The 13,667-nt window shown below is 39.5% G+C and overlaps 1 protein-coding gene across 2 annotated transcripts in view; it reads right to left on the reverse strand.

Annotated features, from left to right (window-relative positions):
• SIRT3 (sirtuin 3) overlaps positions 1-13,667 on the reverse strand; it is a 714,236-nt gene that overhangs the window by 225,981 nt on the left and 474,588 nt on the right. For both annotated transcript variants that reach the window (XM_044082822.1, XM_044082821.1), the window contains exons 6-7: positions 9,860-10,021; positions 7,314-7,526 (exon numbers count right to left, since the gene is read on the reverse strand). In XM_044082822.1, the coding sequence (XP_043938757.1) occupies positions 7,314-7,526; positions 9,860-10,021 (375 nt within the window). The remainder of the gene's footprint in view (positions 1-7,313; positions 7,527-9,859; positions 10,022-13,667) is intronic.

The raw sequence follows: 13,667 nt of genomic DNA on the forward strand, positions 1-13,667 counted from the left end.
TAAGAACTTGGTTATATTCAACTGGACGTATAAGAGAATTTAAGTACCTTTATCTGCACTTTTTTAAAAAAAATACAGTATTTAATTTGATTTAAACTGTGTTGAAGGAATATTTAACTGAAGTGGCCTTGAAACTGCCCACCCCTCAGCCTGCCTCTGGGCCCATCTCATTTGCTCACTCAACTGAGTGTTCTGATTTCAGGCACTCCTACTGTGTACAAAGAAAGCATCTGGGAAACAGACAAAAAAAATTAAGCTTATTTCCTGCCTTTCCTGTTAAGTGGTATAGACTATTTGTAGGCTTCTGAGCCCCAAGCCCTTCTGTGTTTGAGGGAAGCCTTCTAGCTTGTTTTTTTTTTCTTATAACTAGCCAGTTTTCTAGTTTCAGCACTCAAATCTGTTTCTTTGATCTCAGCACTTGTTCAGATTAAAAAAAAAAAAAAAAAATTCATCTGCTTTTACTGTACTTGTGTTTCTACCTACTTCATTTTACTTTTGCATCATCTTAAAAATACTCAGTTGTATTTATTACTGCTTGGTGTAACTCATTCTAAGCCTTTTGGTTTAAACACTTGGGCTTTGGACCAGTTGTTTTGCACTGAGAGGGTTTGTGGTCTGCACTGTTGTGGCAGAACAGGTAGCTTACATCCTTCTAGGTTGGGAACTGCTGATTGAGGGCTCAGTGTCTGTTATTCTAAAAGTGTATTAATTCTGGTTTAAGCACTTGGGCTTTCGGGCCAGTTATTTTACATTAAGAGGGTTCGTGGTCTGCACTCTTGTGGGAGGAGAGGCTGGACTCTGCCCTTCTGAGCTGGGAATTTCTGGTTAAAGGCTTATAGTGCATGCATATCTGAACTGCTTCTTACTGAAGTTGGTGCGCCTTGTTTGCTGTGGCATAGAATGGATTCGGGCCTGCTGGATCTAGCTTTGTTTGTGTAACTTGAGCACTAATCCAGACATTCTCTAAAGTATTCAATTGTATTTATTACTGCTTGGTTGCAACTTGATTAAAGTGTAGCTATCATTCTAAGTCTTTTGGATTAAGCACTTGGGCTTCAGACCAGTTGTTTTACATTAGGAAGGTTTGTGGCAAGCACTGTGGTGGCAGGACAGGTAGCTTTCATCCTTCTAAGTTGGGAACTTCTGATTGAGCCCAGTGTCCAAGTGTATTAGTTCTGGTTTAGGCACTTGGGCTTCAGGCCAGTTATTTTACATTAAGAAGGTTCGTGGTCTGCACTCTTGTGGGAGAAGAGGCTGGACTCTACCCTTCTGAGCTGGGAATTTCTGGTTAAAGGTTTATAGTGCCTGAATATTTGAACTGTATCTTACTGAAATTGGTACACCTTGTTTGCTCTAGCATAGACTAGATCCAGGCCTGCTGAATCTAGCTTTGGTTATATGCTTGTTGTTTGTTTGCTTGTTATTTCCCTGGAAGCTAATTCCACCTAATACGCTGCTTCTCAGCGCTTCTGTGGATCACTAGTGATATCTGCATTGCTTACTGTACTTATTTCCTTGTTTCACTTGAAAGAAAGTTACTGTTTGTCGTTTTTGCATTTAATTACTTGTAACACATTGCACTCAAGTTACCTGGCACTTGCTCACTAAAGCAATTATATAAGTCAGCACTAAAAATTAAAAGCACTACACCCTCACTCCCCGCTGGCCCTTGTTTTCAATTATTAAGGAATTCCCAATATTATTCTAGCATGTCCAAAGGTCAGTTGTCAATCTCCTCTCCGGTCCAGCTGGTGAATCTGGGAATCTTGAGGCAATGTTATAACTGCCTCGTACACAGACAACCCTCTCCTCCTCCCACATAACACAAATACTTGTGAGAGATGCAGCTATTTAGCCAAACTGGAGGCTGAGCTCTCTCAACTCAGGACTGGCAAGACCAGACAGGAGGAGAAGGCAACTACACACACCACAAAACCAGCCTCACATAATGCTACCACACCACTAAATCAAACACATAAACACACAAAGACATACTCGGAGGCTCTGAGTAAAAATTTACCTAAACAGCAGAGGCCTCCAAAGCAGACACCCAAACAACTGCTACCTCAAGACACCCCACAAGCAACACATAAACCACAAAACCAGTGTGCAAAGCAGTCACAGCCCTTAAGGCCAAATACAACACCAAACATACTTGTCATAGGTGACTCCATAGTCAGACACACTGGCGTCCCACTCACCAGGCTGAACAAGGAGAGGGTCACAGTAAGCTGCCTATCGGGCGCTAGAATCCGTCACATAACACAAGCACTGGGTCACTCCACGGCAAGTACAAATATGACACAGTCATTGTCCATGCTGGTGTGAGCGTCCTGCGATGCACCTCCCTGGACTACATGAAAAGAGACATAGAGGAGCTCTCTGATTATGTAGCCCAGGCAGGTATGACCCTGACCCTGAGCAGTATCCTTCCTTCACCAAGAATGATGCCACAATATAGAGACAAGATGATCAGCTTTAACAATTGGCTTAATGGCTGGTGTCATTCAAAGGGGATCCAGTGTCTGTCTGCCTGGGATGACATGCTTGACAAGCCACGCTGCTTCGCAAGGGATGGCTTGCACCTGTCACCCCTGGGATTCCGGATATTGGCTAAGGCTCTTGCCACCCCCATAGTGCCTTTTTTAGGCAAGGCTCAAATTCTAAACCTACCACCCTAGAAAACAAATATGGGAAGAAACTGAGAGTAATGCTGCTCAATGCCAGAAGTCTAAATCTCAAAATGCACGCACTCGAGGCCCTTCTCAGTATGGAGAACATCGATGTCTGTGCTGTAACTGAAACCTGGTTCAAGGCTCCTGAGAGCACCCCGGCACTATTAGGTTTTACCTCATATCATGCGTTCCGGCCCCAAAACCCGGACCACACCACAAAAGGAGTGGGTGTATCCATATTCCTAAAGGATACCCACACCTCCAAGTTAGTGGCAATGCACGAAGCTTCGGAAACCATCCAGGTGCAACTAACCATAGGCAAAACTGCTCTACAAATTGTAGCATGCTACAGGCCACCCTCTCAAACTCAGGAACCCCACACAGCCTTCCTGAAGACACTGGAGGGTATAAATGTATCTCCAAACACCATCATATTGGGTGACTTCAACTACCCGAATATAGACTGGGAACATTACTCAAGCCCTAACTTTCTAGCCCAACGGTTCCTGGAGTTCATAAATTCAAATGCCATGGAACAGCTAGTCACTGTTCCCACGAGAGGAGAAAATATACTAGATCTCATTATCACAAACATGGGGACAAAATGCTCCACACTGGAAGTATATCCCTCATTGGTGAGATCTGATCATAAACTAATCTCACTGGAAATCCACATCCCGCCCCCACCCCAAACAAAAAAGACCACAGTGAAGAACTTCTCTAAAGCAAACTTCACACTACTTAAGACTGGTGTGGTATCCTTCAAGGCCCCTGAGCCAGTGGAAACCACAACCCAAGCTGTGGAAGCCCTTACAAATGCCTTCTATGAACACCTCCAGGACTGCATGGATCAGGCAATCCCAAATAAAACCAAGACTCTTTCCACAAAGGGCAAACGTCCAGTCTGGTGGACCCCATCCATTAACAAACTTTACAATAAGAGGAGAAAGCTATTACATGATAGAACAAAATCCATAAAAGGGAAGTCACCCCTGATCATTATTAGTAAAAAAATATGAGCACTCATAAAATCAACTAAGGCCAATTTTGAGAGAAAAATTGCCATGGATTCAAAGGACAATCATAAGGCCTTTTTTCAGCTATGTTAGGAACCTGGGTGGAAACTCCCAGATATGCTCAGAATTAGTCCAAAATGATACAAAAATCACTGAACCCACAGACATTGCCAACATACTGGCAGACAGGTTCAGTGCAAACTTCACCCCCCTCCCAGACATCTCAAATTTGCAGGTGAAAGCTGCTCTCTCTAAAGCTAAAAACATAGCATCAATGGGACCGGATGGTGTCCCCGGCTGTGTGCTACACGAGCTAAATGAGGAATTAAACCCGCACATAAGGCAGCTGTTTAATCTCAGCCTTACCACAGGATACGTGCCCAAGGAGTGGCGTACGGCAACTGTGGTCCCACTCCACAAAGGCAGTGCCTCTATGGACCCTGGTAATTACTGCCCCATAAGCTTAACAAGTCTAGTCTGCAAAGCTATGGAGAGGATCATAATGGAGCTCATAAACAAAGATATAGGGGACTTGCAGACATTGGACCCGACCCAGTTTGGCTTCAAGGGAAGATCATGCCTTTTGAACTTGGTCGACTAATTCGAAACAGTAACCAAGGCCATTGATGAGGGAAAGGCAGTCCATACAGCCTACCTTGACCTTGCAAAGGCTTTCGACACAATACCCCACTCGGGTATTGTAGAAAAACTTACCAGCTTAAATGTAAACCCATATGTCACAAGATGGGTTACAAACTGGCTTAAGGACAGAACCCACAGGGTTAGAGTTGCTGGCGCTATGTCAGACTCCAAGCTGGTCACAAGTGGTGTTCCACAGGGCTCGGTCCTTGGCCCCCTATTGTTCGGCATCTACTTCTCAGAAGTACAGGCCAACATGGGAGGACTTTGGCTGACAAAGTTTGCAGACGACTGCAAACTGGGCGCCATAGTGGAAAGTGCATCGGACACGGATATCCTTCAGAAGGGACTCACGGAAACAGATAGCTGGTGCCAGAGCCATGGCCTGAAGTTAAACGCCAAAAAATGTATAGTCATACCCTTCGGGACAAACAAGGTAACCCCAAGCTACCATATAGGTGGCAATCCACTAAGCACAGAAGAGGTTATCAGGGACCTGGAGACCCAGGTTGACAGTGGCCTTTCTTTTGACACGTTGCTAAAGTGGTTAGAAAGACCTTCTACATTGCCCACCTGATCATGAAGGGATTCACATCCAGATCTAGTGAGGTCATTGTTCCCCTGTACTCTTCACTTATCAGACCAATGATCGAGTACAATGCCCCATTCGGGATGTATCTCGCCCGACATCTGCAGCAATTGGAGAGACCCCAAAAGTTCCTCACCAAAAGGATAAAGGGACTCCAAAATCTGTCATATGCTGCCAGATTGAAGAAACTCCAGCTCTATTCAGTCGCATACCATCTGCTCAGAGGTGACATGTGCCTGACATACAAGGCCATGTCCAACCCGGAATTAATGGACATGCTCCACCTCAAAAATCCAAATCCACCAAAACCACTAGAGCAAGCGACTTAAACCTTAGCACAGATATAAATAGGACGTGCTGGAGGGATAGATTTATCACTCAGACTCCCTATGCTGTGGAATAAAATCCCGGTCCATGTGAGGCAGAGCACCTCGCTGGCTCTGTTCAAGAGAAATCTTGACCTGTGGATGGGAGATCGTAGGTTTACCCTGGGAATCATCTCTGTGTCACTGCTGGACAGAGGCACAACAAACTAATGGGCACAGTATTTTTTCATATAAGGGGTGGCGTAAGCCACAAAAATTTGGGCTAGGCTTATAAATGCCTTAGAGCAGATAGCCTAGTATAAACCTATGAAGCTATGAACCTAATAAATAACGCTAGCTTATGAGACTGGTGTCTTAGCTACCTTTAATGCTCCACAAAATAAACAAATAAATGCATAAATATTAGAAAGATGCATCATTTCTATTGTCATATAGTTCTGATTTATACATTCCATTTCTGTTGCGGTGTCTAACCCAGCATAAAATTATATATAATATGCTCTAATGACTAGTATTCTAATATTTCATTATTTATTTTGTGGCTCATTAAAGGCAGAAGAGACATCAGTTTATAAACCAGTGTAATTATAAAAACAAAAAATTATGAGAGTGAGTGCATGTTTACAGACACACACACACACACACACACACACACACACACACACACACACACACACACACACACACACAATATGTAAATATTGCATATGAAATTATGTTGGGGTAGAGATAGCAGTAGATGTTTTAGTGTACTAAACATAACTTTCTGGTTACTCCATGGGGTAACAGGAATAACAGGGAACTGAATCCACTCCTGGCTTGAAGAACTGATCAAGGCTCCAACAAAAGTAAATAAAGTAATTAAGGGCATGGATATAATGAAATATACGGAGAAATTCCAACAGCAACTCTCTTTACTTGAAAAGGTAAGATGAGATTGGGAAATCCTTCAGGATTTATATGCTTAGAAACACAGAAAAAAGGTAGCTGTTGTGTATGCTCTCAGGCAAGTAAAGAGTAACAACCCAGTGTGATTTGTAAACTTTCTTATAATAGTAATAAAAGGGAAGTTTTTCATTCAGAGGATGGCAATACTACTTGGTAAAGTGTCTGAACACCCTTTCAAATAACCCCTTTACCGGATTTTGATAATGCTATAGTCTGAATTAAACATTTAAACCTAATAAAACTCTGTGCATTCTCACTACGCTGAAAGATATGGCAAACTTTTCAACTAATTTTAGTAAGCAATGTGTTATTAATTACACTCTCCAGGAAAACTTTTCTTAATACCAGTCTCCCTGTATGCACTGTATTGTACTGGGTTGTGATGTAGTAACAGTAAAATGCTGCTTGAGAGTCTGTTGGTCTACATTTGTGCCCTGACCACTGACTGATTCATTACTGGAAGACAAAGAATCACTAAAAAACTGCATCAGTTCATGAGACTTCCGGTTCCACTGTGATTTTTGGGAAAAGAGTTGCACTGAATTATAGTAGAGAGTCGATTATCTGAACTAATTGGGACCTAGGGTAGTTCGAATAACCAAACTGTTCAGATAATCAAACATATATTGAACCGGATAAAAAACTTCTAAAATCTTGTTTTTTTCTACGAGCAGGTAAGACATCCAGTGGACAATAAAGAATATTTTTCACACATGAGTAGGCTACAAGCTCAAAAAACACACACAAGTGAATACGTATAATTTTTACATATTTATACTTTATGATTTTTCAAATCTGAAAACTTTGGAAGGCTGCATTCGGATAATTGATATTTCGGATAATCAACTCTCTACTGTACTGATAATGAGGTATGCAGTCCTTAATTTCATAATAAAAATAAACTTCAAAAGAATCAACAGACTACCTTGACAAATGACAGATTTGTGTACTAAGGAGAGAAGCCGAAACACACTGGGATGAAAATAAAATTTAAAAAAAAGCCAGAAGAAAAAAACTATACAATCAGAACATTATACTGAATCTATACTTATCAATCTGTACTTAGATCTTCTGACCCATTTTAATATTTTTGATATTTTACATTCTTTTAAAAATTTACCTTTTCTGTTTCTTTATCTATAAGGTTCTTCAGCTCTTCTTTCCAGCCTAGCAAGTCGGCAAACTTTTCAACCCCAACAATAATGTCATCAAGTTCAGCTACATCATTACGTCTATGTGTCTGAAAGGCAAAAGGGCCCACGGGGTCCCGATTGAAAAGTACACGAGGCACTGAACTTCTTACTGCTCCTACCAGGCTGGCAAAAGGCTCGACCTGCAAGGCAAGACAAAGTCAGCAGCACTATGGAGGCAATAAAATAAAAATATCACATATACACACATACACACTGCTCCTTTTTATTCAACAGTTAGTTGTAATTCACAGTTATAACCAGCTACAGATGCTCTTGTATGGGATGATGACCTGTCTATGGTTTATATGTCTGCATTGAGCATATTATTGGACTCCATCTCCATCATGCCTTCCATTTGAAAACAAGCCCTCATTAAACCCATACCAAAAGTTAACAAACCCCCAAACTACAACAAACTTAAACATGTTTCTATTTCCTGTACTACAGAAAAGTTCCTTAAAAATCAATACTTGGTCAAATTAGCAAACACTGTGCTTTTTAGCTACCACTGTGGATTCTGCTCTAGCAGAAGCACACTGATAGCGCTGTAACCCCCTACTGATGATGTTCTGCAAACATGAATTACGGGCTCTTAACTGAGGCAATATTCATTAACTTAACCAAAGCAACTCACTTAGTTGACCAATTTCTCCTGCTAAGCTCTCTAATTAATGCAAAATTTAGCAACAATAACCTTAAATGGCTTGAGGACCTTATTTTCTACAATAACTTCAAAATTCAAATTGGTTCCTCCTAATCATCTACAGCACAGCCACCCAAAGATGTCCCCCAAGGATCTGCAATCTTCCTGATTCTATTCTTCCCTTTTATGAACAAGCACGACTCTGATCTGTCTCTTATATGTACATGACATGGTAATTTTCATATCAAATCAGTCCCATTTAACTATCAAAAAACACTTAAATTTTGTTCTAACTAACTACTACTGGACCACAAACTTACACTTAACTCTTAAAAAAAAAAAAAAAAACTGTGTTCTACTAATACAACAAAACTGCCAGCAATTACTTTTTTCTGGTCCACTGGTAAAACAACCCCAGTAAAACTGCCCCTCGCTTCTGCTACCTTGGGATTTGGCTTGCTCAACAGCTTACCTTTAAACACATTAATACAATCAAAACTAGGAAAATCATTCTCTTATTTTCTGCACATAGGACATTCCACTTCCTGCCACCTGAAGGAAGGATGGCGCTAGGTAAAGGTGTTCTATGTCCACCTAGAATATGGCCTCCCCTAAATAGCAGTTGCCTCTAAACAAAACCTGCCATCCCACCACACAAGGTTCAACAACATTTGTAGGTTTATCACCACAGGCTATAAAAAAATAGCACTACTGTGTGATTCTTGCTAAAGGGTTGCCCATATTACCAGTATGCTTCCTAACTCACACACACACAAAAAAAAACTACTACAGCAAATCTAATTTACTTTCCTAGCTCCAGACTTTAAACTACAAACTTAAATCGCTTCCTAACTCATGTCATGTACTTCTATCACCTAGACACAAACTGCACTATATCAAGCACAGCCCGTATGTGCTAGCCTCCTGAATCTGGGAATCCCTACCTCACATATTCACTTTTTGAAAAGATTCCACATAAAGTTGAAAAAGCACATTTTTTAAATAAGCAGAATGTAACTGTTTTCTAAATAGTAGAATAATATAATTTCCAATTTCTCAACCTGTTCTCAGAATGTTTTAACTGATGTAGTGCATTCTGACCTGCATCTTAATCCTCTTCCCTTTTTTAATCTATTCCTCCCAACTTCTTATCCTGTAAATAACTGCACATATTAAAATTTCATGCACACAGTTTTATGCCACTGTTAATCACTTTGACTATCCTGTCTTGTACTGACTGTGTTTAGTTCTTCCACCATATACCCTTCTTGTGTTGCACTCTATTTTTTTATTTTAAAATCGTTTACACAATGTATCACATGGCATCTGTACTTGTTTTCTGCAGTGTAATGCCCAGACAGTGTGTGAAAATGGTCCACAAGGATCAGAGCTCTACCCTGGTCAATAAATTAAATAAATCAATAAATAATAAATGTTTAAGTAGTCTTCATTGTTAGGTAGTAGACAGTAGAGCACTTACTTTTTTACTGTTCCTGCATTTGCATTTGGTTATTAAAGTTTACACTCAGCATTTTATTACTGCATGATAACCTCCTTATAAGTTAGAAGATGAATTTAAAATATTACGTATAAAATGCATAGTTTCTGTAGGTACAGAAATAAATGTTGATTGACAGAAGTCCAATATGAAACAAAGGGCTTTGGTATGCAACAGTAAAAAGAAATCCCAAAGGATTAACAATATTATAAACACACGTACAAAGTAATCAAAATGCTGCCTGAAACCACATGATTCATTATACTCATCCCCATATCAGTATCAAAGTCCCATGAACTGATAAATCAATCTGCTTGCAAAATGCCTCTTACCTCAAGTGAAGAGCCGATTACAATCAGCAAATCCGCTAATGGAAAGTCAGTCATATACATGAAAAACCTCTGAGGTAGCTGCTCTCCAAAAAATATAATATCAGGTTTCACAATACCGGTGCACACAAAACACTGAGGGATTTTTTCATTCATTATGTCAGTCTGAAACATAAAATGATTTTAATATGCCAGTGTTGCTATATCTGTGTTTAATCTGACATTCACATGCAGAAGTGAAATTACAACAATACATTTGATGGTTAAGGATACTGCATACCAGCACTGTAGCAGGGCAGCTGGATAGCTACTATTCTACTGCTTCAGGTCACAAAATGGAAAATAGCTATATATTAGATTATGACCTGTTAATGAATCATGCGCAAAATGTATTCTAACTATAATAAAATAAGTTCTGACATATAATGAGAAATTTCTTAAATTTTAACCCTTACTCAGTACATCACCCACTCTAAACATAACTAACATCTTGAAAAACTAGCTACATATTTTGGATGGCTGTAGAAGATGTCAGGCAGTGGTAGTTGGTGCTGGTGCCTCACAGGTTGTGGCTCTCCAAACCGATTCCTGGCTGGGTAAGTTGTCTGTGTAGACTGCATATCCCTCCTGTGTCTCAGCAAGTTTCTCTGGGTGCTCCAGTTTCCCCAAGCATCCCAAAGGCAAGCTGGTAGACAAACTGATGATCTTCTAAACTGCCGGTAAGTGCTTGTGCAGTGTGTGTGTGTGTGTGTGTGTGTGTGTGTGTGTGTGTGTGTGTGTGTGTGTGTGTGAGACCGCTCGCGAGCGTGCCCTGTCATGGAATGGCATTCCATCCAAAATTATTTCTCTGTTTTACTGTCACCCTCTGAGTGCTGACATAAAAGCTCCAGCTCCCCTGCCACCCTGAAAAGGATAAAGTGGTTATCAGAAAAATGAATGAAACAAAACAAAAACAAATTAAGCAAAAACTCCCTAGGTCATCTTCCCCTCTCTGCCTAAACATGCAAACAAGGTGGCTCTATTAGACAGGAACATACGAAGACAGGAACATTACTAGCCATTAACACTTTTAAGAAGATACACTTAAAATTTATTGCCAGCCTTTATGAGTCCTAATAGTACCCACCTCCCAAATCAAGCTATGCCACATATGACAATCCTGGTGTAAATTTGTGCTGACCTATTAAATAAAAACAAGTCTTAAAGGTAGATAAAGTAGTACTTTGCTAGACCTGTAGTGGTTATTTCCTCCTTACCCTAAGAATACAATGAATTAGAAATATATCCCTTCAGCGACTTTTGTCTGTTGTTGGTGTGAATGTAGATCCCTAATGCATTTGTTTGTAAAACCACCGATTTTGCAAAGAAAAGGAGGTCAAGCAGACTGGGTCTTTCATGTCTCAAAAAGGAAGACATAGGTCACCTCAGTGCAGCCAACAGTTTATTAAATATAAGGAGAGTTGTGATAAAAGAATGATAATAAGATATACAATACATTTTTTGTCAGTGGAAAAGCCTCTCTCTAAAATGAACTGTTCAACAAGTAGTTTAACTGTTAGATAATTCAGCATGTGAAACACAATCAATACATAATGGGAGGAGTGTAGTCTGTAACTGAAGACAGAAATTGCTTTAAATTCATGCATTCTATGCTAACTGTTCTACACTGAAAAGCAAGGTGAATTGACACAGCAGTCAAGACATGGATAACTACACAGTTTATAACATTTGATAAACCATAAAGAAAAACAGATTAGCAGTCAGGAGGGAAGATATTGACCTAAACTGAAAAATAATTTCTGATGCATTTAAATGCATGTACAATTGAACCTTTTTAAAATATCTTTATTAGCATTTTCATAAACAAGAATGAGACACCTGGGGACAGGATCTGTGCCATATATAGTACAAAAAAACTAAGTTTTTTTTAAATAATACGCAACAGACTAGATACAAAAAAATTAAAAAAGAAAATTGAAAAGGATAAACAGCACAAAGCAAAGTATATACTTAAAAGTGCATAAACTTTAATCAAAAACATGATAGCCTAAAAATGCTAATTTTATGACAAGTAGAAAGTAAAAGTTGTTTGATGAGAGTAAGCTTCATTGGGCATAAAACAAAAAAGAACATCTTCAAGTCATGTGGGATCTGTGAGGAACAAACTCAGTATTCTAATGCATACACAGGACAACCACTTCCAATCAGCCTGGATTTAAAGACCTTTACTAAAATGATCACAAGTGAAAGCAACTTTTAAGGAGAAGATGCACTTCCACTGATGCTAAATGATGCTTCCACTTCTTTAAGCACACGTTTTCAACGAAATAAAAAATAAAAAGAAAGGTCAGAATTCCAGTGCTACAGCTGTACCAAATCTTTATATCCCAATCAGAACACAGAACATTTATTTTACTAAAGATAGGTCTTATAAGCCATAAGACCTGAAGAAACTGACTGATGATGTTTAAATATGGTTAAATCAAAGGGCAGGAATAGAAATAAAGTTCCATGAATCTTTATGAATAGCTGCGTTGTCGCCTCCCAGTAAGACGTTCTGTTCTGTTCTCATTTAGAGCGTCTTCTGTGTGGAGACATGTGTGAATGGGCGTACCTTCGTTGAAGGTTGTGCGTCAGGGCTGGCAACTCGGCATGTAAAAATCTACTGCCAATCATTAGTGGACCGGAGTTCCGCTGTGGCGACCCCTAACCGTGAAAAGCCGAAAGACACAACAACTAACATGAAAATATCAGGAAATATTTTTGCTTAATTTACATGTACTATAAAAGGGCCTGTGCATGCATTTTTAGCAATGCAGCACCCATTCGGGAAGCTATACAGATGCTTTGTATTTACTATTAATCAAGATTTGTAGCCTTTTGTCCTAGTTTCTCCACAGTACTACACAAAAATTTATCATAGGTAAGATGATAAGCATATAACTTTTGAAGATAATCTGGCCATGTGTTCTTGCATTCAGAAAAAAAATAATTATGGGTTCAATCTAAGCAAATGTTTCAGGCTCACCCCTACTTTCATAAAAACATCTAAACAAGCCATCTATCAGGGATGTCGTCATTCATGACACTGGTCAAATCAGACAAGAAAATCATCTTTAATCATTTGATCCTAGAATATTAGGCTGAGTTCAAACCAATCCAAGTAGCTAGTTAGCAGAGACTATTTGCTATCAGCTATGTAAAACCTGTGCCTAGTTTCAGTATCAAGCTGCTGAAAATGGATATTAAAATTCAGTAGAATTTCACACATGGAGCAGAGAAAGACTGCTTTCAGGTCTGTTAGGACAGTCATGGATAAAACAATGGTAGCACAAAGATTAATGGTGACAGGGGGTTTAGGGAGCTTAGTTTTCTTCCATATGACTTTGTATATGAAAACTGACTTAGATAATAAACAATCCATCTTGGTTCTGTTACAACAAAAGTAAAAATATCCAGCAAGAGTAACAGCCTCAGGTCTCCTCCTACTGTTAGCATAGCTAAAGACACTCGGGATGTTTACATTTCCAGATACACCATCTAATGAAATTGGTTGCATGCTTCAAGTAACACAAATGGACTTGCAAATAAACAGCTTGTGAAGTACAGCGTTGAAGAAGTGGGATTACCAAGCACGATAATCCACTGTGCATGATAAAAAGCATTTCCATAAACCAAGACTGGCCAGTGAGAAGAATGAATGACAGAATTAAATTGTTGTGTAAACAATGTTCCCTAAAATACTTTTCAGTGCTGTGGAAATCATCAGCTGACAAAAATCTTCTGTGCAAGTCACATAGTATAAGTCAAA

This window comes from Protopterus annectens, chromosome 9.part0, assembly GCF_019279795.1.
Source record: "Protopterus annectens isolate FY-2018-M chromosome 9.part0, PAN1.0, whole genome shotgun sequence".
In the NCBI taxonomy this organism is placed as follows: Eukaryota; Metazoa; Chordata; order Ceratodontiformes; family Protopteridae; genus Protopterus; species Protopterus annectens.